Source organism: Terrapene carolina, unplaced genomic scaffold (assembly GCF_002925995.2).
Source record: "Terrapene carolina triunguis isolate 2854851 unplaced genomic scaffold, T_m_triunguis-2.0 Scaffold171, whole genome shotgun sequence".
Lineage (NCBI taxonomy): Eukaryota > Metazoa > Chordata > Testudines > Emydidae > Terrapene > Terrapene triunguis.
In genome coordinates, this window is record NW_020664522.1 from 4,789,929 (window position 1) to 4,813,619 (window position 23,691).

General features: G+C 37.4%; 1 protein-coding gene across 1 annotated transcript in view; it reads left to right on the forward strand.

The window, feature by feature from the left end:
• KCNQ1 (potassium voltage-gated channel subfamily Q member 1) overlaps positions 1–23,691 on the forward strand; it is a 549,152-nt gene that overhangs the window by 381,212 nt on the left and 144,249 nt on the right. The window contains exons 12-15 of the mRNA XM_024209178.2: positions 8,105–8,180; positions 19,185–19,279; positions 19,946–19,992; positions 21,078–21,139. Of these exons, the coding sequence (XP_024064946.2) occupies positions 8,105–8,180; positions 19,185–19,279; positions 19,946–19,992; positions 21,078–21,139 (280 nt within the window). The remainder of the gene's footprint in view (positions 1–8,104; positions 8,181–19,184; positions 19,280–19,945; positions 19,993–21,077; positions 21,140–23,691) is intronic.

Genomic DNA, 23,691 nt, shown 5'->3' on the forward strand with positions numbered 1-23,691 from the left:
TGAAAAGACAAGAATAACCTTGGCCCATAGCAAATTCTATACTGAAAGCCTCTAGAGAACAAATGATGAAAGATTTCATTAGACTTAATGCACTAATGAAATGGCTTAATGTAGGTATTCGGAATCTCTTCCACCAGATTTTGTTACAAGGAACAGTTTTCTGTGCCTGTGTGGAAAATGGCCAGTTCACTTGCAAAGTGTATTATTAAAATCTGATGTGTTAAAGATAAAGTTCAAGTCTAAATAAAAATTAGTGCCAAAAACTTCAAGACAACCCACTTCAGACTTCATTCTTAGTGCTTTATTTCTGTCTAAGGTCAAAAATCCAAGAAGACTGCAGAGAATTTAAACATGCTTGAAAACTGAGCTCAACTTCAACTCAGTGATAGATTTATAGAAAAATGGGCATTTTGTACAAGATATAAATCTGTGACTCTCTCCTGCTAAGCTTCAGAGTTCTCATAGAGCTCATTCAGAATAGACAATGTTGAGCTTTAACCTCAGATAATATCAATGTCTGTGTACCTTGGAAGGACTGTGGCAAACATGATGGTCCTGATGATAGTATATTGTGCAAGTGAACAAAAAATACAAACAGTATCAACAGGAAATTAGCACCACCTTTCCTTTGCCTCATTGCTATAATATTTACATTAGTACTAAATCAGTATGTGAAGCATTTTCCTGAAACAAGCATATGAGCCACTATTTAATGCAATTACTAAAGAATTTATATGAAATTAAGGAAGATTTTTTAAATATAATAAATGCTGCCTCTTAGTGAATTATGCAACTTTTTAAAAATAAACAGACAAGCAAAATGCAAAATCAGAGACTGTGTTCCAAACATGTGTCATGAAGACAGTGACACAAATCAACAAAAGGCAGGAAATTCAAAGTTTAGGCTGCCAATCCATCCCTGAGCCCATGTTATTATGAAAAACAAACAAACAAGGAAACCACATTGACGTGCGCTCGGGTTGGAGTGACAACTTTAAATTTGGAATTTCCTGGCTTTTTTTTCCTGAGTGGGGTATGACAACCTATTTTAAATAGGAACAAAAAAGGGAAAGAAATCTCTTGAGAAACATTGAAAATTTGATATATTTTACCAGTTTACTACATATTTAGTCATCATTTCTAAGAATATATTACAGCAGGTACCTAATGAATTGTAACTGTTTAAATTCATTATGTAGATAATTTTCTGTATCTTAATTATGATGCATATTGTTAAATTAGTAAAACACTGCACATATGCAGTAGCCAATTCCATAGCATTAAATAATTCTCTAATTGTTCATTTTAATGCCAGTATTGTGTATCCTGTTATGGACTAAGAACCTTTTGACATTTTCCTCTTTTCCAGAAAAATTGTTGCATTTTTCTTGGAGTACAAAAATAAGCAAACCATTTAGCTTGCTTTCTTCCTGCATTTAAGAAACCCATGTAGAGATTGCATTAAAAAAAGACGGTTTCATGGAGATTCCTTTTTAGACCTTGATCCTGCAGAGCAACATCTCATGGGGAGTTCCACTGGCTTATTTGCAGTACTGGGGCCTCAGTCCCCAAATATGCAATCTGAATTGCTGGTGTGGACTGTTGCATCTGTGCAGAATCCCATTAACTTCACTGTTGGTCTGTGTAAATTTAGGATTACAGGATGGGGACATACCTTTGTAAATGCATTGAAATTCTAGGGAACTATGTTAGAAAAAAGATCATTTGGTCAAAGACATATTTGATCTCTCTTAGAGCAAATGGCTCCACTACAGTATTTGCTGAGCATTATAAATGTCTCACTAGTGAATCAGCATATGCTGTAGGATTATCTAAAGATCTGCAGCCCTGATGTTTTACTAAAGGGGTAAGGATATCATTTCAGATTCAGAATTCTGATTGGCTGGTGAAGAGTTTATTGTTCCTCCAAGTGGAACTTTCCACTATAGCTGAGTAAACTAATTTCAAAAGAGGAAAAGAAAGAAATAATGAAGAAAGCCCAACAGCAGAGATTCTATGGTATGAATTTCATCTCATGTGTGATATGGATGCTTGACTCACAAAGTTTTGTTTTAGGTTTTTCTCACCCCTGACTCTGATATTATGAGGAGTGCCTCCAACAGCCATACATTATTACTTGCTGTTAGAGTGCAAATAAAAAGCCTTGTCTGTAAATGTCAGAATATAAATGCTCTTGGTTTGTGTTAATCCATTGGCCCTACTGGCCTAGTATTGCTGTCAGCTCTCAAGGGAATATTAAAACTGCCCCTGTAAGGATATATACCCCAGTCAATTCAGAAGCATAATTCCCATGACATTAACAATTCCAATGTTATATTTGTTGTTCCAGAGCTCCATTCCATGTATAAAGCCCACTGAAAATCTCATGTGATCTGTGTACGGTGTTTGTGAGTGTCCGAATATATATTATTGAATGCAGCTGTGCTTCCATTACATTTAAAGTATTACAGTCAAATTGACATGACCGAATGTGGTGTAACATATTGTTCATCAACTATTTGTCAAGGGTAAACTGATTCTGATCTATCTCAGCAAAATGCACACATGGTTTTCACTGATAAGCATAAATCCTTTAAAGAATAACAAGTGTGCCTGTCATTGTTATGCACTTGCTTTCCACTATCATAATCTGTGCATGTGGACGTTGTACGCAATTGTCAGCTCTGTTGAAACATGGGTGACATTTTCATTTGTTTTGGTTTTTAAATGTCCTGTGTTTTTATGTGCTTTTTATAATGAAAAAAACATTAGTGCCTGGCATGGGACAGATAACCCTGATTATTATTTTTTTATTATTTTAACTGAGAGCTGATAATATGCCCCTAGCTGTACAAAGCACAGAGAAAGAAGAATGTCTGTGTAAGTGGCATACAATCTAAAGCCCAAATCCTGCAAACATTTAGGCACATGCTTAACTTTACAGAGGTGAGCAGTTCCATTGAAGTTCAAGTTAGTCAGCTACAGTCAGTGGGATGATTCACATCTGTAAAGTTAAGCATGTGAATAAAAGTTTGCAATATCAGGGACTATGTTAAACAGATCTGTAATTGCCAATGACATTCCTTTTTGTTGCCAACTCTTGCAATTTCCATAAAGCCCCAGTTGCTGAAATCATGACATTGCATGAGAATCTCAGCTTTCATTTAAAAAAAAAAAAAGGTTTCTGGCCCTCGTAGTTGCAGAGAGAGGCTTGAAAACATAAAGCAAGTGCACCCATAAAGACTCAGAAAGTCAGAAGGAACCAACATTTATTTTATTTATTTATTTTAATCTCATGATTTTTAAGCCAGTCTAATTATTTTTGGGGGATGGACTCAATTTTTTGACCCCTTGGGTGGACAATACTGAGACTATTGTGCTTTTTTTCTAACGTGTGTGTGTGTTTTTTTATTGTAGCCTTTTAAATTAGGAACATTAAATTTATTTACAAAGGTGGTTCAAGGGATTGTTAAAGGGATACAGAGTCTTTCATCTCTACAGCATGAAACCAATTCATTTCAAATTAGATTGACAGTGACTGAAAATCATTAGCTTGCTGATGTTTGCTCAGTCAGCTATGTGAAATACCTTCTTGGTTCAGATCCAAGACAATTGTCACAACTGATACCAATGGACAGTCCCAATATTATGGCCGAAAACCAAATGGACATTAGAACTAGAATATCCTTCCCACCTCCTGAGATGATCCCAACAACAAGCCTACGGTGCATTGCAAGCTTTCCATGTGGAAAGAACACTTGAGCCATTAGGGTTGTCTTTCAGCAACATTAAATTCACTTAAATAAAGAAGGTGGGAGGGGGGAGAGTTCAGAGAAAGAGAGAGTGAGTGAAATAACTGTGAAACATTGCTGGGAAAGGGGAAAAAAGCCTTACCTGGCTTCTGTCCAGCAAAATGCATGCTGGGATGTCACCTGAAGCCATAGTCAGTGATTCTCTGTGGGTCTGGATTTTACGGGCATAAAAACGTTTAAGCTTAATTTTAAGATGATGATGTGTTGACTACTTCTTTTGATTATTAGGAGCCCTCATATTTACTTGCAGGTTACCTCAGAGATATCCATTAAGTTCATAACAGTATATCATAGTCTAATGCATGGTTTTATGTAAATATATGTACAAAAGGAAAATGTCTTTTTTTATAACTCAGCTCTCTCCCTCCCCCTGATCCTACCCATGAAATATTTATAAAACATTTTGTCAAAGCTAAGCAAGTCCAAACCTGTGAAATTTAGGGGCTAGATTTTCAAGAGTGCTCAGCTCCCAGTTAAAAGTGGTCAGATTTTCAGGAGAGTGCAGCTAGTCATGAAAATATTGCTTAGAGAATGAAAATGTACTGTACAGCTGGTTGGCAAATATGCATGTAGGAAGAACTCCCTGAAATTATAGATTTGTTAATACATCCACTGTCTGCCTAGAGACTACAGGTGTGTCACAAATGGTCATACAATCAAATATTGCGAGTTAATGTTTAAACTCTACATTTACTAAAGCATTTGTTACCAGTTTGCAGAAGACATCAAACAACCAAGAATCATAACCTTGGCTACTAATTAAAATCCTTATTCCTTTCTTTAACTCCAAAAACATTTAATCTCTGGGAAGTAGGAGAGCCTTGTATGCAGGGACTTTTTTTTCAGTGTTAGCAAAACAACAAGTGTTATGTGGGAGTTTCTAAAGGGGTTGTGGTGTAGAAGAATAAAAGAAATGTGTCAATTTTCTGTTTTCCTTTCAGAGAAGTAAACATTAGCATTAAACAAAGAGTGATTAAAAACAGATGCGTTGGAAAACCTTATGTGGTGGGATGGAGAAGGGGTTATGAAAACGAGAGGCAATTTTTACCAGGTTAAAAACTAGCATTTTTCTGGGGAAGGCTATTTTAACTGATAAATTGAACAGTAATCCATCACCAGAACCAGATGGTATTCACCCAAGAGTTCTGAAGGAACTCAGATATGAAATTGCAGAACTACTAACTGTGCTATGCAACCTGTCGCTTAATTCTGCCTCTGTACCAGATGACCTGAGGGTAACTAATATAACAGCTATTTTTTTAAAAGTCTCCAGAGACAATCCTGGCAATTACAGGCCAGTAAGCCTAACTTCAGTACCAGGCAAATTGGTTGAAAATATAGTAAAGAACACAGTTATCAGACTCATAAATAAACACAGTAAGTTGGGGAAGAATCAACACTACTTTTGTAAAGGGAAATCATGCTTCGCCTATCTATTAGAATTCTTTGAGGGGGCCAACAAATGTGGACAATGGTGATCAATTTATTATAGTGTACTTGGACTTTAAGAAAGCCTTTGACAAGGTCCCTCACCAAAGACTCCTAAGCAAAATAAGAAGGCATGGGATAAGAGGAAAGGTCCTCTCATGGATCAGTAACTGGTTAAAAGACAGGAAACAAAGGGTAGGAATAGATGGTCAGTTTTCACAATGGAGAGAGAGGTAAATAGCAGAGCCCCCCAAGGATCTGTACTGGGTCCAGTGCAGTTGAACATAGTCATCAATAGTTTGGTAAAGGGGGTGAAGTGTGAGGTGGCAAAATTTTCAGATGATCCAAAATTACTTAAGATAGTTAAGTCCAAAACAGACGGCAAAGAGATACAAAGGGATCTCACTAAACTGGGTGACTGGGCAACAAAATGGCAGATAAAATTCAATGTTGTTAAGTGCAAAATAAAGCACATTGGAAAACATAATCACAATTATACATACAAAATGATGGGGTCAAAATTAGCTGTTACCACTTGAGAGATCTTGGAGTCATTGTGGATAGTTTCCCTGAAAACATCTGTTCAATATACAACCATAGTCAAAAAACCTAACAGAATATTAGGAAGCATTAGGAAAGTGGTAAATAATAAGACAGAAAATATCATAATGCCACTATATAAATCCATAGTGCAACCACACCTTGAACACTGTGTGTAGTTCTGGTTGCCCTACCTCAAAAAACATATATATGAATTGGAAAAGGTGCAGAGTAAGGCAACAAAAATTATTAGGTATAGAAAAGCTTCCATGTGAGGATAGATCAAAAAGACGGAGACTGTTCTGCTTAGAAAAGAGATGAGTAGGGGGACTATGACAGAAGTCTATAAAACTATGAATGGTGTGGAGAAAGTGAATAGGGAAGTGTTATTCACCCCTTCACACAAGATCGAGAGGTCACCCAATGAAATTAATAGGCAGCATATTTAAAACAAACACAAGGAAGTACTTCACACAGTGCATTGTCAACCTGTGGAACTCATTGCCATGGGATGTTGTGACAGCCAGAAATATAACTGGGTTCAAAAAAGAATTAGATAATTCCCTGGAGGATAGATCCATCAAAAGCTATTAGCCAAGATGGTCAGGACGCAACCCTGTGCTTCGGGTGTCCGTAAACCTCCAACTGCCAGAAGCATCTGGAACTGGCCCACTGTCAGAGACAGGATACTTGGCTAGATGGACCATTGGTCTGACTTAGTATGGCCATTCTGTATGAAAATGGTTGGTTTTCCAGATAGGAAGAGGAGCAAATTTGTGAACATTTGCAATACACCTCTTCCTCGATATAACGCTGTCCTTGGGAGCCAAAAAATCTTACCGCGTTATAGGTGAAACCGCATTATATTGAACTTGCTTTGATCCACCGGAGTGTCCGGCCCTTCCCCCCCCCCCCCCGGAGCACTGCTTTACTGCGTTATATCCTGTTATATCGGGTCGTGTTATATCGAGATAGCGTTGTATTGCCCAGAAGGTGGAATTTCACCAATTACACCGTGGAAAAACTGTTTGCTGGAGGAAATGTGTGGCTACTCGGGGAGAAAATCAGATTATGTGTAGGGCTTATCATACTGCTGAACTGTGTTCTGCAAGAGACCTAAACATGTAAAGGACCTTTGTTGTGAGTGATTCCCATCCCAGGGAGGGTACGAAGACTGTCAGCTCAATACAAACAGAACGCACTATTTAGCAGCAAATGAAGTCTTCATGTGTGTAAATATGGCTTTATAAACAACTATTACTGATAATAAATTACAAAGAAAATACATTTGGAAAATCTAAGTAAGGTTAGCACTGCTCTACTGCTTGTGCCCTTTAGTAGTTAGTAGAAGCATTGAATGCTTCTGGAATAAAAGTCAAAGTAGCCCAGTTTAAAATGATGCATTTATCATTGGGTAAGAACTTTTGTATATTAAATTCACTCAAATGTGTGTCTATAAACTAAGTGTTTTTCATTTGTTATAGCTGAAGAATGACAATTAAGAATAAATCGTTTGAATAAATCATACACATATTATCTGATTATAATGTTAAGAAAATATATTTATCACATTTAAAATTTTAAAATATAATTAAAAGTATAAAGAAAAACCTGTCATATTTTTATTATCTATTTTAAATAAAGTATATTGTTTAATGCTATGTGTTTGTGAAAAGCAAAAGCTTTATGGTAATCAGTTATTATAAAGTACTTAGCATTTCTCGATTCTTTTTGTAGTTTATAGGGGACTTTTTTTTTTTTATCTTCCATATGTTACTTATTGTTAATGTTTCATATACTGCTATAGTACCATTCATGCATTTGACCACTCAACGATATTTTACAGTGATGGTTTTCCTAAAAGAACAAATTAGTGCAAGTGAAGGAATACTTGCAAAAGATCTGGAAAGAAAAAGCTATACTATAGGCTACAATACTAGGGTGCTTGTATATAAAAAAGAAACCTGAGAGCTAAAGTTCTAAATGCTCATGTCTGGGGCTTTTGAGAGAAAGAGAAAGCAGGAGAGATGGGAGGGAGCTCACCTGACACAGGGAGAGATGAATATGGTCACCACTTAACTAGGGTACATTACATTACATCGTAGCATAAACTGTAGAGATAAAATTCCAGATTTTAAAAGCTTTTTTTTTTTTTTTTGGTATGTGTGGTCCCAATAATGGTGTGTTGTGTCCACAGAAGGAATTGTTGCTTCTTGCATAAACATTCACTTGTCACTGAAGCACTTAATGAAGGTTATTATCCTGATGATATGGCTGGAGATGATCTCTTTCATCCAACTCACTTGTCTCATTTTTTTCTACAGGCTGCGAGAACACCACCGTGCTGCCATTAAGGTGATACGACGGATGCAGTACTTTGTGGCAAAGAAAAAATTTCAGGTAAGTTTTGAACAGAGGGCTAGTTTTCTAAATAAGCCCTTTTATACTCCTGGCTTATTGTTTCTTTTATAAATGTAAGAAAAAGAGACTAGCACAATTCATATCAGTAATGGTGAGTCACACCCACTATTCTCTCCCTCCTTGAATAGGGTGGTTGTTTAGCAGCAGGTTAGTCCACTGTGGACACACTGGGAATAGGCTAAGCTGCTGAAATGCAGCCTGAATTAAAATGTTGTTTTCTGCTAATGGACTTGACCTTTCACCTGCTGTTATCTCCATCTCTTTCTTGCAATGCAAACATTCTCATATGTCTTCATTAATTCTGAGTTGTATGTTACTGTCATGCTGACTCAGTAGGCTTAGAGATTAAAATACTACTTTAACCTTGTTTTCTATCTCATAAACAATGTTAATGAAGTTCTGATAAGGGGCAGGGATGGAAATTTGTTAGCATACTGCAAGGTTTCTGCTTTGTTACTCTTGCCCCTCCTATAGAGGTAAGAAACCCCCTTCGAAGTTCATGAGATAATCAGTTATCTCTATGCCTATAGTCTACATTGACATTTCTTCTGTCTCATTTCAGTTGCTGGTATTTTGGATACATAAGCATTTAACAGTGGCTAATTAACTTTGGCCTGGTCAACATAAAAAGTTGCACCTGTCTGTCAAAGCAGTGGGTTTTTTTAAAACCAATTCAGTTAACCCAATAGAAACCCCTGTATCAACACTCTGTTTGGTTTAGAATAGCTTATATTAGTGTAGCTTGTATCAGTAATTCACTAATGGAAGTCAGTGGGCTTTGTGCCTTTATATTCCTTTGGCCCTTTTGCAAATCTCCCCCTATATGATTTAGTTTTACATTTAAAAATATTGGGCCTGAAATGCTGTAAATGAGCTTAGCTCCATTCATTGTACTTGCTACTCTAATTAATAAATATATAGTAATACATTCAATTAATAAATTTGAAAATACTTGCACAATAGGCATAATAGGTAAAATTTTGAAAAGTGCTTCAGTGGCTTAGGAGCCTAAGTCCCATTTTCAAAAGTGACTTAGGCACCATTATTAATAATCATAACAATACATTTCCCACCTTCAATCGACTCCCTCTAAAATGAGTTTGTTACTCCTTCCCTTTAAATATTTAAAAGGGGATGGGGACTAGCCTGTTTCCCCGAAAATAAGACAGTGTCTTATATTAATTTTTGCTCCCAAAGATGCGCTAGGTCTTATTTTCAGGGGAGGTCTTATTTTTCCTGGAGCTTCGGGGCCTTATATTCCGGGGTGGCCTTATTAGCGGGGAGGTCTTATTTTCGGGGGATGCCTTATATTACAGCGAGAGGCAAAACTGGAAGTAGGTCTTATTTTCGGGGGATGTCTTACTTTCGGGGAAACACGGTATTGAAAAGTGAAAAGTAGTTGGTCAACAATTATTAGCAATCCTTAGAAGCACCATTTTCTTACTTGATAAGAAATAAAATGAGACATTTATTTCCTGCAACCACAAAACCTGGGCCCTCATTTCACCACTGAAATTTATAAACGTTATCAAGATATTTTACTACTTAGGTAGTGTTTAATTATTTTGAAAACAAAATCTCATCTGGAATATTTTTTATTATTGGTGTAGCTGGTAGTGCTGCTTATGGTTAAACTTGCCTGACACTTCCCACTATAAGGCCCCGTCTCCAGTTGCTTATAACTTCACCAAACCTTAACTGTTCAGGTTGAAACTTTATATGCTGAGTTTTTGCCACAGGTCACATTTTGGTGGAAAGTTTCAACTTAAATGGTTTAGCTGTTTCTGTGAACAAGATTAAGGAAATATTTGGTGTTTTGCCGTATTAAAAATAATTCTTACAACCGTTTAGTTGAGAAAAATCCAGTTCCTCCATGTTTTGGGGCAGGGACTTGAAATTTGAAGGGGGTTCATACTGGTGTCAAAGATTAGTCATGGTATTAACTAAGAGACTTAGAAACAATAGTTCCACACCTTATATCTACTTCCCATCTGCGATTTGTCAAAAACAGATTTTGAAAATGTCTGAATACCTTGTACAACATTATCCACCTGGAGAGTAAACTAAAGTCCCCTGCAGCAGACAACTTGATAGATAGAAGCTGAAAAACCATTGGACTGAATAGAATGGGACCATTCCCTTCATACTTAAAACTTGTTTGTGCTTGGTACTCGATTTGCTAAACTGGCTCCTCCATTCTGCTGTATGTTTTCCCATCTGCAAGAAAACGTGTTCCAGGCCGTCTATCCAAATCCCATAAGGATGTTCTCTATCTTTCCCAACATTTGTAATTATTCTTGAACAATTAGTCTTAGCCATTCAAAAGTTGTAAGTTTACATCTAAATGAAATATACCTCAAGGCCATACTATATGCTAATTATATGCTGCTGAATCTTCCAGTAAAGTTTTATTTGCAGTTACAAAGTTGGGAGTCGGTTTTCAAAAAAGTTCTAAGGTATTTAAGGTAAAATTTTCAAAAAAGCCTACATGACTTAAAGACCACAAATACCATTGAATTTCAATGGGATTTATGCTCCTAAATGTATCAGGTGCTTTTGAAAACTTCCCACCGAATTGGGAGAAATCAGACATTCTTCCTTTGAATGTACAGTATATTGCAAATCTACTTTGTTCTATTGTATGCCCACAAAGTGGAGTCTTAAGGGAATAAAATGTTTAGAGTTAAAATATGTACCAGCTATTGACTCTACAGTTTCTATTAACCAGTCCAACCCAATGTTTAAATTAATCCAATATTGAATGATGGCACTCTTGAAGGCTAACATGGTAAGCATGTTTAGAATTAGGGTTGTCAAAAAATTTTCATAGAAATGTTTTTTTTTTTAAATTTTTCTGCCAAAAGTGTCAGCTTTCCATGGAAAATGTGTTTTTTTGTTATTGAAAATAAAAATATTAGAAAATCAAAAAAACTCAGCTCAGGTTAATGGGTCTACTTGTGCTTAAAGTTAAGTGTTTGCAAGATCAGTGCCTAAATATTTATTTTTTTAAGGGTGCATCCATAAGTGTGATGTTGGAAGAGTAAAGAAAATATCCCAAATTTATCCAAAATAGATCTCAATGCAGCAAGGTTCTTAAACTGCACCAGATGTATTCAGGATACACCTGGCTATCAAATTCTGTGTAGCTAAGTGTTGTTTTTGAAAAAAGTATCAGTCAACAATGGATGGTTGGACTGCCAAAGACAAATGTCAACCAGAGCCCAGTTTCAAAGACTTCTTGTTAAAAAGTTATAATGAGAAACCAAATGGAGACTACACAGACATTTCTAATGGTGTGAAAAGTAAAAGTGTGAAATATTACGCTAAGACCACTTTTGAGTAAAGCCGAAAAGTATGCACAATTCTGAGGCCATTTTATAACACAACCCTCTAAATATAATGGCATCATTAGGCACCACCACAGAGAGTAATATTCTTTCCATAGACGTTTTTAAACCATTCTGTAGAACTCTATAACAAGGATATTATTCACTAATAAAGTCTGTAGGATTGTTTAAAATTGTGGAAAAAAATTTTCACCCCTTAGCAGAGGACCCGTGCAAGTCCTGTGCACCGCTTAGGTGCTGTACTGTCTTCACAGGGGTGAATACATCACTGTTGAGGAAAGGTTCTATAAAATCTAGTAGACAATGGTATTTTGAGGGATTAAAAGGATCATGGATGGTGCCTTATGTCTTTCTCTGCTCCTCTGCACAAGAGTGAATTTCATGCATCAGGAATAAATCACTTCTAGTACAATCTAGTTTATCCACCCTATAATTTACTTTCAAAGCAGAGTACCATTCTTGAACATCCTATTTAATTAATTCACTGGCATAATAACATTTTTACGTCCTATTACAATTGTGAAAGCTTTTAAACTCCTGGACTCAAATTTATGTGCACTGGCACAAATCTAAAGCACACAAACAGTACAGGAGAGCAGAACATGATCCCTGAGTCCTCAATCTAATTTTAAAGAAAAATCTATTTCATTCCAGATAAGTTTTCTGTTGACTAAATTAGTTTTCTGCAAAAATATCTTTCATTCATGCACTGTAGTATCGAAAATTAAAAATCTGCTGTACATGGTGTACAAAGCTAAAAATACAGCTTGGGGTTCCAGTGATGACATGAGGAACTAGTGTCTCTGTTGTGGTTTATAATGATGTCACCAGAATCTCTTGATGTATTTATAGCCTTATAATTCAAAGTCTTTCTACTTCCTGGACTGTATTTTATATGTAATTCAGTTACCTTGCTATCAATCAGGAATTGTGTATGTAATCTTCTATAATCACTGCAGAGGTCTCTGGAAAACAAAATAGTTCAAAGCAACTTGTACTTCAAAGGATGTTGCACACATTTGTACTGTTTGGTTGTGCTTCTCAGAAATTTCCTTAGCATTTGGTTCCCTCTCCCTTTCCCTAGTTTGACTCCTGGAGAACGGCTCTGTGCATGCAGCTGCTGCACATTCAGCTAATAAGGAACAACAATATGCAGCTGTGCCCATATTTAATATTTATCATTCATTCTTGTGCCTTCTGAAAACTCTATTCTTGAATTTGATGCAAAAATCCTTCCTCACTGTGGCATGCCAGGGTACAATCCAGACTAATAAGTAGCTCTGTCACCCCCACCCTGTAACCTGGGGTGCCTTTTACAATGTCCTGCTGCTCACCAACAGCCTCCAGCATGTAAATTACTCCCAGCTCTGTCTGTGTGTGTGCTGCAGCCAGCTAGCCACAACTTGGCTCTTACCAGCCTTAAAAATTACCACAGAGTGACCCCAATACACTTCCACTCCTAGATTTCCCCCCAGAAACGTATGTCCTGTACTGCCAAACCCTCTCCTGGGCAGTACGAATACATTCAGTCTGTTACTCTTTTAAGGGAATAATATGCACACAACTTGTTATCCCAAATGCAGTTATCCAGACACTTCAACTTGAACACACCTGATTAGATAAAACAGGAAAACAAGTTTATTAACTACAAAGAGCGAGATTTTAAGTGAGTACAAGCAATGAGGCATAAAAGTCAGAAATGGTTACAGGAAAAATAAAGAGAAGATGTTCACTAATGCCTCACTTAACAAACCTATTAGACTGAAGCAAAATTTCTCAGTACAAACTCCAGCAGATTACTGACCAAACTCTCAGGTCAGGACCCTTCCCCCAGAGTCCAGTGCCTGCTTCCTTTGTCTCTTCAAGTGCAGTGAATGTGATAGGCAGGGAGGTGCCTTGGGGTTTTCCCCCCTCTTTTTTATAGCTTCAGTCCCCCTCTTGAAAAACATTTCCAGCTGAGACCCAGGATGCAAAGTGTTTGTGGAAGGATATTTCCTGCTGGTTTTTTTCACCTGTTTGAACTTCCTTTGTCTTCCTTTCCTTCTGGGTGACCCTGTTTACTGCTCAAATGCAAATTAAGCAGAGCACACATCCCTTTGTTTAGGACAGACCTGTTTGCCAACTTCTGTTTGGACAGGGCTGTGGAACATGTGTTAATAATATCATAGAGGGAAATCTTATAACTTCACAATGTTGTCACACACATTTTACCAGGACAATGCTGACCAGCAAATTATGAGTTTTCAAATGATACCTTACAAAGCATACTTTGTACAAAGATTATTACAGTACTGTGTTGGGTGTAAATACAGGGTGTATTCTGTCGCACTAACCCATTTAGAATATCATCATCATCATCATCATCATCAGTAATGCTCCTAATTAGCAAAGGGATGAAACAGGCAATGTCATTGAAAGCTATTGGAACTGGCTTATATATTTGCTTTTCCAATACTGTAGGGCCTGGTTATTCTATTCCAACTTGCAAATTCCCTTTTGTCAACCAAGCTAACAAACCTTCCAAGTACTAAGTTATAATCATGGTAAGTATTTCCTCCTGAAAGATCATTTACTGTGTCAATTTTTCACATGCCCATCCTAATTAGATAAAGTAAGCACAAGATAATCAGCTCTGACTGTTAAATACACATTCCTACCTAGTAATGCACCTTAACTTTATGCACACTATCTAAACTCTCCAGGCCTCCAACTTTACTATTCCTTAGCTGAGAGAAGCAGCAGGGTAACTTAAAAAGCAGGCTATAACATACCTACTGATTTTGTTATCAGGCCTCCGCATCCCATCCCTGTGAGTGCAAGGAATGGAAGACCAGGCCTATTGGTTTCATTTTTGTTAAATTAGGCTTGTCTTGTAGCTAAGTAGTTCTGAGTTTAGAGTTTTCAGCCTTATTTTACTAGACTCTATTATGTAAGGTCATAGTCGTGTATTCAATTTTTTTGATAGTCTCACAATATCAGTCCATGGGCAAGATTATTGGCTAGTGCAAATTGGTGGTATGCGAATTTATACCAGCTGAGGAACTTGCCCCTTTCTTTGTGGAATCTAAGGGTACGTCTACACTGCAATAAAAAGCCCTTGGCACCAAGTCTCAGAGTCCAGGTCAATTGACTCGGGCTTGCAGGGCTTGGCCTGCTGGGCTGAAAATTGCAGTGTAGGTGCTCAAGCTCAGACTAGCGTCCAGGCTCTGACACCCCCCCCCCCCCAACTGAGTCCAAACATCTACACTGCAAATTTTAGTCCAGCCCGAGTCAGCTGACCTGGCCCAGTCACGGCCATGCTGCGGGTCTTTCTTGCAACGTAGATGTATCCTAACTAAAGGATTTTTTTTTTTAAAAGAGTCAGGTTTCCTGGGAATTCTTCCATCCCTCTGTCCATGCTCAGATGTATATGTCAATATACTCATCCCTGCTACTTCCACAATTCTGAAGTGACCCAAAGCTACATGAGTTTGTGATTTGCTTTGGGGTATCTGACGGACTGAACTACAATTCCCTTAATGATGTGATTGAACTGAAAAAAGTAAATATGTTAAGAGAGAGAATTAAAAATGAGGTGATTAACTCTAGTAATTTGATAAGTTTATGAGCTAAGAGAGAAAAAATTCAAGAGGGTAAGGGAAACTGCTAAACCTGTTAGAAGTAGAACATGAGTCTGCTGAAGGTGTCTGACTTTGAAGACAGCTAAAAGTACTTAAGGGTGAACTTCTGCCCCTGACTAGCTGTCCAGCCCAAGCCCTATACAGCACTTAAGTCTCCCTTAAACCCTCCAACTAGAGCTTAAGTGGAACTGAATCAGTGCATAGGCCTTGTGCTGCCCTCTGCATAGGGGTGAATTGCAGCAGAGAAAACCTAAGAACTGTTCTGTAGCAAAACTTGCACCTGAGAGACACTTGAGAAGTCTGGAAATCAGTTCTCTCTCAGAAAAGGCCACTCTATTTCCAATATCAGCTCTTAAAAACTTCAGCTGTTTGAGTGTATTTCTTCTTTAAGAAGGCTGTTGTGATGGTCCTCAAGAAGGCTGTACACATTGGGCGTACCATTGTATTAAAATACTGTGTTCTTATTTGATGGCTGAGAACAAGCTGAGTCAATTTTCTCCAAAACAAGTTGGTAGTAATTAGGGTAGTGTCCCCCAAAATGTGCTTTGTACTCTTCTAAGAGGACCCAAAGTACCAGCTGGGGGACTGCAAATTGTCTTAAGCTTTCCTGTGGTTTAAAAATGGAGTCTTTGATGTTAGGGTGTGAGGAAAGCTTTCAGAATGTGAAATGAACATAACCAAAGCAGAGGTGTCAGCCTGAGTTTGCAGAGAGCCTGAAACAATAGCTCTAAAGTGTGTATTGCCCCATTCATTTGAATGGGTGCTAAGTCAGATGCTAGCAATGATACTTTAAAAGTCAACATTATAAATTATTTCATTGCTGATCAAAGCACATAAGAAAGGAGAGGAAGATCTATGCCACTATTTCATCAGAAGGGGGTGTATGGAGGACTAACTGGAGGTGTGTGGCAGTTTTGTACATTAAGAGGTGTAGCCTTTAACAACACATGGAAAGTGTATGTGTGTTGGCAGGGAGAGCACAACTGATTTCATTTTTCTGAAAGAGGATCAGCTTTCAAAAGTTTGGGAAATACTGAATTGGAGTATGAAACATATCAGTGAGGGTTTATTTTATTTTAATGCATTATTTATTTATAGGCATTCCTCCAGCATTCATCACTGTAGTAACTCTTTATAGATTAGTGCAACCATGTTTCTTTTACCAGGGGATTTGTTCATTGTGTCTCAGCAGACTGGAACTTTTGAGAACTATTTAAGAGTTGCGGAACTTCACCATTACTAATAAATCTTACCAGAAGCTTTGAAAATGGATGCTATTTAAACTGCAACTTTTAAAAGAATAAACTCTACCATTGTTTCCCTATTCTATGCACATGCCTTGGGTCTGATTCCCAAGGGTAAGCCTGTTGGATTCTCGCTTGATAGAAACAGTAAAGGCTGTGTTATGCAGCCTAACAGAAAATGTATACATGGTAAACAAGCTTGAAAACAAGAACTGCCTAATGTGTAGTAATATTTCACACAAGCCCAGGCCACATTACTAATACTATTAAGGAGAATGATTTTATGACAATTTGGGGTAATATTGCTGAATCATGAGAGCCCATCTCTTCATACTGAAAGTACTGCAACTGTGCAGAATGATAGAAATTTAAATTAGCGGGCTTTTGATATTGATACAGTCAAATGGCAGCTGTGTAAAGGGGAACGTGGGTTTGGAATAAACCCCAGGGGAAAAGAGTTAGTGGTTAGAAGGCAGATGAAGTGCCCAAAAGGAGCAGAATAAATGAATGTATTCCATGGGTATTGCCTCCATATGTGTGGAGACAACATCCATTTCATTTTCATTAAGTCTTGGAACATGGGGGAAGTTCCAGAACACTGGAAGAAAGCTGATGTTGTGCCAATATTAAAAAAGGGTAGACAGGATGATTCAGGTAATCATAGGCTTGTCAGCCTGACATTGATCCTGGGCAAGATAATGGAGCGGCTGATACAGGACTCGATTAATAAAGAATTAAGGGAGGGTAATATAATTAATGCCAATCAAAATGGGTTTATGGAAAATAAATCCTGTCAAACTAACTTGATATCTTTTTTTTTTTGGTAGATTATAAATTTGGATGATAAAGATGATAGTGTTGATGTAATATATTTAGACTTCTGGTAACACATGACATTTTGATTAAAAAAATAAAAAGATATAAAATTAACATGGCATACATTCAATAGTTCTAAAGCTGGCTAACTGATAGTTCTCAAAATGTAATCATAAATGGGCAATCATCATTGAGTGGGTATGTTTCTATTAAGGTCCTGCAGAGATTGGTTCTTGGGCCTACCCTGTTTAACATTTTTATCAATGACCTGGAAGAAAACATAAAATCATCACTGATAAAGTTTGCAGATGACACAAAAATTGGGGGAATTGGTAAATAATGAACAGGACAAGTCACTGATATAGAGCAATCTGGTTCACTTGGTAAACAGGGCGCAAGCAAACAATATGTGTTTTAATACAGCTAAATATAAATGTGTACATCTAGGAACAAAGAATGTAGGCCATACTTATACACTGGGGGACTCTATCCTGGGAAGCAGTGACTCTGAAAAAGATTTAGGGATTGTGGTGGATAATCAGCTGAACATGAGCTCCAGTGTGATGATGTGGCCAAAAGGGCTAATGCAATTCTTGGATGTGTAAACAGGGGAATCTTAAGTAGGGGTAGAGAGGTTATTTCACCTCTGTATTTGGAACTGGTGTGATGGGTGCTGAAATACTGTGTCCATTCTGGTGTCAATAATTCAAGAAGATTGTTGATAAATTGGAGAGGGTTCAGAGAAGAGCCACGAGAATGATTAAAGGATTAGAGAAAAATGCCTTATAGTGCTAGGCTCCAGGAGCTCAATCTATTGAGTTTAACAAACAGAAAGTTAATGGGTGACTTAATTACAGTCTATAAATACCTACATGGGGAACAAATATTTAATAATGGGCTCATCAGTCTAGCAGAGAAAGGTATAACATGACCCAGTAGCTGGAAGTTGAAGCTAGATTATTTCAGACTGGAAATAAGGCATACATTTTTAACAGTGAAGGTAATTAACCATTGGAATAATTTACCAAGGGCTGTGGTGGATTCTCCATCACTGAAAATTGTTATATCATAATTGGATGTTTTTCTAAACGATATCCACTAGGCCTTATTTTGGGGGTAGTCCCACGGTGTATGTCATATAGGAGGCAAGATGATTACAGTGGTCCCATCTGGTCTTGGAATCTATGAATATATATTGCTGGACTTGTGTCAAGATTACTTGCACAGCACATCTTGTTTTCTGTGTTTGTCTGCTTACAGACCTAAAGGAGTCTTTATGCAACAGCTAATCTAGAATACTGGGTTGATGCAAAGGCCCAGATTTCAGGGAGGTCTCTAGTTCGACATATGTTGCTTGCTGGGCTGATGTCAAGGCACAGTTCTCCGTACAACTGGTATAGCAACATTAACACACTGGGCTGATGTTAAGGTTACTTGTCACATGTCAAGGGGCAGGCCTCGGTGATACCAGTGGCTCGGTACTTTTAGCATGGGCTGGTGTGAAATTGCTGGCCTTCTGGTTACTGGCTCAGAAGAGTGAAATCTGTGTGTGCAAGAGAGGGAGTTTATGGCAACTGGCCTGTTACCATGAAGCTTACTTCCAGAAGAGCCCAAGATAACCACAAACCTCAGAGCAAAATGCAAATGCTCTTCTTTGACCTCTCAATTCCTCATTAGCCTGTCCAAAAGTACATATCTCTACAGTATGGAGAGGGAAGGAGAGAGAGAGAGAGAAACAGAGATTTTCATGAACCTCAATAAATTTGTACGGTCCTGGGCATGGTAAAAAAAAAAAAAAACCCTGGAAAGTCTTAATATTCGTTCATGCATGTAATAGGGTAGAAAATCATCAGTGTGAGTTGTTTGAATAATCTGTTATTGAGGCAAATCACTGGCCTATCTTTGTGTTTGCTGTGGTATTTGTCAGGCTCTTCACATTTTGGTTTTGTTTTGCAGCAAGCTAGAAAACCTTATGATGTACGAGATGTTATTGAACAGTATTCTCAGGGTCATCTCAACTTGATGGTACGAATCAAAGAGTTGCAAAGAAGGTATGGCATAAAGTTCACTATCCTAAATGGTAAATGTCTGTGAAGAGGATTCTAATAAGCAGTGCAGTCGGGTGGGGAGGAGAAGATTTAAAGGATTGTAAATGGCACTTAGGACTGCACAATTAGAGAAATACTGTGTGATGTAATTCACAGTAAAGGTTTCTATTTTGAGAATTAAAAAAAAACTTAAATCATTAAGAACCATTGATCAGAACCTGGTTATTTGTATTGCTTTAGTGGGTACAGACCCCAACTATAGACCAGTATCCCCACTGTGCTAGGCACTATACAAACAGAATAAAAAGACAGTGCCTGCCCCAAGGATCTTATCATCTAAGAAAAGATACTACAGATGGATACAGCAAAGCAAGCATCAGGAAACTGAGACAATACTGATCACCATGAAAAGCAATGGTCATTGCTAGAATCTATAAAATAGCTAAAGCACTAAGACACCCATATAGGGCGGATATTTTCTTAACTACCAAGGCCAACTTTGGATCAAATGATGTTGTTCATTTGTACTGCAAAGCAGAATTACTTGAACATTGCAACCTATTATTTGGAGAAGAGGTTTTTCAACCAAAGCAAGTGAATATTCTGTTGTTTAAATCTGAGGACGAGTTATCTTCTGTTATGAACAATATCATTTCTTTCTGTTTACAGGTTGGACCAATCTATAGGGAAGCCATCTCTTTTTATTTCTGTCTCAGGTGAGATAATAAATTTTAATTCCTGTAATCAGTGACATGTTTGAATTAAAAAATGTCTGCTCCATAAGTATATGACTAAGAACCACAAGAATTTGTAAGGTGCTCAGGTACTATGGTGATGTGTGATATATCTTTCTTTATTTTACACATGTGGGAGCTGAAGCATAGAAAGGTTTAATGGACTTGCCCAAGGCAGCACCATAAATCAGAAGTCCTGACTCCTCGCCCCCTGCTTTAATCATTATACTACACTAAATAACAGGCTACAATTAAACCTCAAAATGTAAGAGAGATGTCTGGAATAAAGTTCATTAGAACATATTTTTGTGAAAATATCAATGAAAAATACTTTTCATTACTTATCAAAAATTCAAAAATTGTCAGCGAGTTCCAGCCTGCAGTTAGGCACCTGAATTCATATTTAGCCTCTAGCACCTCTGAAAACTGTGTGATTTTTATGTAGTCACCTGATATTTGGTATCCAGTTTTTGAAAATGTTGCCTCAATTACTTCAGCCTTAAAATGGGGATTATATTCAGAGGGGTGTTATGGAGCTGAAATCAACAATATTCATATAGAGCTTTGAATGGAAATCATAATAGAAGTGCAAAGTATTAACAGTATTTATTTGTTTTGAGATGTGGTTGCACATAGATAGATATCATCTGATTGGCTGCTGAGAGCTATTTGTTAATGTCATTTCCAGTTTTAAATTTCTAAAAAAAATTCAGATAAAACATCATCCATGAACATTATCAAAGTGGCTGTAGAGCTTTACATTGTGCCAGGTTGTTTTTTCAACTGGAATTAGAAACATAAACTAAATTAGGAACCGTTTAATTCTCTCGGTTTAAAGCATAAAATGAAGGTTGAAAGTGCTCTAGACTAAAGAGCTATTAAAAACCTTGGCTTGGGCTAATGCTATAAAAGAAACAAAAGCTAGTTTTATGAAATAAAACTAATCATCCTAGCAAAGGTGTTCAATTATTCTGCACTGGTGGGCTAGTTAAACACACCGTGTTGTGGCTTAATGCTATATTGTTATAACACTGAGTATTCATTTGAAAATATGCCTTACTCCACAGAAAAAAGCAAAGACCGAGGGACTAACACGATTGGTGCAAGGCTGAACAGAGTGGAAGACAAGGTAGGCCTGAGTTAGTAGTGGTAGTGGATGGAAATGGTCCATTACTGAACAGTGCTGTGTTTCATAGTATTCAGGAAAAACATATGGCTTAAAATGGAGTAACATACCTGGCTTTTCCAAGTGATGGAAAATAATTTTAACACTGAAAGTTGCATTTTCTTCATGATCGTTTTAACAGCACAGATGAAGAAATCAGACTTTTTAATTGATCTCAGTCTCTTTTGTTACTCACTTCGTTTTTGATTTTTAATGGTATGTATTACACATGTCTCAATGCTCTACTTCCTTCCTTCCTCCATGATAGATAAAAGGCTCTGTTCCTTTAATACTCTGGTATATTACAGTCCCAAGATTTCTCTTTGATCATTGATTGCTCTGTTGTTTATATAACTCCACCTACTATTCCTTAGAGAGAGAGGGAGCAAATGTTGTTCTGTCCTGGTTTTCATTCTTTATGACAAATGGAGTTTTTCCTTTCAAGTGACATCAAGCTAGGGGAGAAAAAGCTGTTCTATAATCACAAATTAACAGTTAAGTGCTTTGCTGCAGCCCTTTATTTCAATGCTAGCTGCACATGATGAGCTAGACTGAAAGGTAGAGATTTATGTCAAATTCAGAAATATAGAATTGCCTATGTTTGTTTTAAGGATAGACAGAGAGTTAAAAGAATTATTGATTGGAGTCTTCATCCATCTTTCATAGTAAATCTTTTTTAAGGTTTGCAAGGGTTCTTTTAATTTATGATCATTTTCACTTACTTGTTCAGTTTGCTGGTTTGGTTAAGACTGGAAGTACAATTTGTGAAGTATCTTGAGAAAAGAAGCTCTCATGATACTTCTAGCACAACTGGGAACAAGATAGACTAATTATCTCATGAGAGAACTTAGTTTTGCTTTAATTTCCAGTCCACTTTTGCAGACCAACGAGGTTTGGTCAAGGCATCCAAACTTCCAGGTTTCTTAGGCAACACCTAATCTGTGGAGATTCACCAATGACTTGTTTGTTTCTCACATAGTTCTCCATCATGCACCACATACATGTAAATGATCATGCTCAGAGATTTACTTCTACATAGTGTTAGTATGTGGTGTTTTAAAGAAAATATATAGATTGAAGAGTTAGGGGTCGGATTCAGAGATGATGCATGAAGAGGTGCGTACTAAGCAATGGTAAGGGAGTGTAAGGTTGCATAGGCACCCAAACAGGTTTTGCACATTTAGGTGCTGTGCAGTGCTCATTCAAGGGGCTGTACTTGGAAATTATACACACAAATGGAGCTCATTTCTCAAAAAGCTGCCATTCTACTTACCGTATGGTGTATCCTTGAGGCAGATTAAAAATGTTGAACGTGACAAATGTTGAACGTTTCTCACCTTGGCAACTAGCTTTTGACCAAAAGATAAAGTAGATTCTGTGTGCTGTTGTTTGGAAATGTACAATAAAAGGATTTTGAGTTGTAGCTGGTTCAGGGAACAGAAATCCACTTTCTAAATCAGTGATACTCAGACTGAGGCTCGCAAGCCACAAGTGACTCTTTAAAATGTCCCCTGCAGCTCTTTGCAGCACATGATATTAAAACACTGTGTGATTTAATTATTAACCAATCTAAGTTAATCAATCTGGATGCTTTTACTATGTTATTAACTAATTAAGTTACTAACTTGCACTAAGTTATTAACCAATAGAAACCTAAATATATTGGTCTTATGTTACAGTTGGAATAAAATCTTCAAAAGCGCCTAAATGACATAGAAGACTAAAAGAACAGGAGTACTTGTGGCACCTTAGAGACTAACAAATTTATTAGAGCATAAGCTTTCGTGGGCTACAACCCACTTCTTCGGATGCATATAGAGTGAAACATTGAGGAGATATATATACACACATACAGAGAGCATGAACAGGTGGGAGTTGTCTTACCAACTCTGAGAGGCCAATTAAGTAAGAGAAAAAAAACTTTTGAAGTGATAATCAAGATAGCCCAGTACAGACAGTTTGATAAGAAGCAAGTGTGAGAGTACTTACAAGGGGAGATAGATTCAATGTTTGTAATGGCTCAGCCATTCCCAGTCCCTATTTAACCCTGAGTTGATTGTGTCTAGTTTGCATATCAATTCCAGCTCAGCAGTCTCTCGTTGGAGTCTGTTTTTGAAGTTTTTCTGTTTTAAGATAGCCACCCGCAGGTCTGTCATAGAATGGCCAGACAGGTTAAAGTGTTCTCCCACTGGTTTTTGAGTATTATGATTCCTGATGTCAGATTTGTGTCCATTAATTCTTTTGCGTAGAGACTGTCCGGTTTGGCCAATGTACATGGCAGAGGGGCATTGCTGGCACATGATGGCATATATCACATTGGTAGATGTGCAGGTGAACGAGCCCCTGATGGTATGGCTGATGTGATTAGGCCCTATGATGGTGTCACTTGAATAGATATGTGGACAGAGTTGGCATCGGGCTTTGTTACAAGGATAGGTTCCTGGGTCAGTGTTTTTGTTCAGTGATGTGTGGTTGCTGGTGAGTATTTGCTTTAGGTTGGGGGGTTGTCTGTAAGC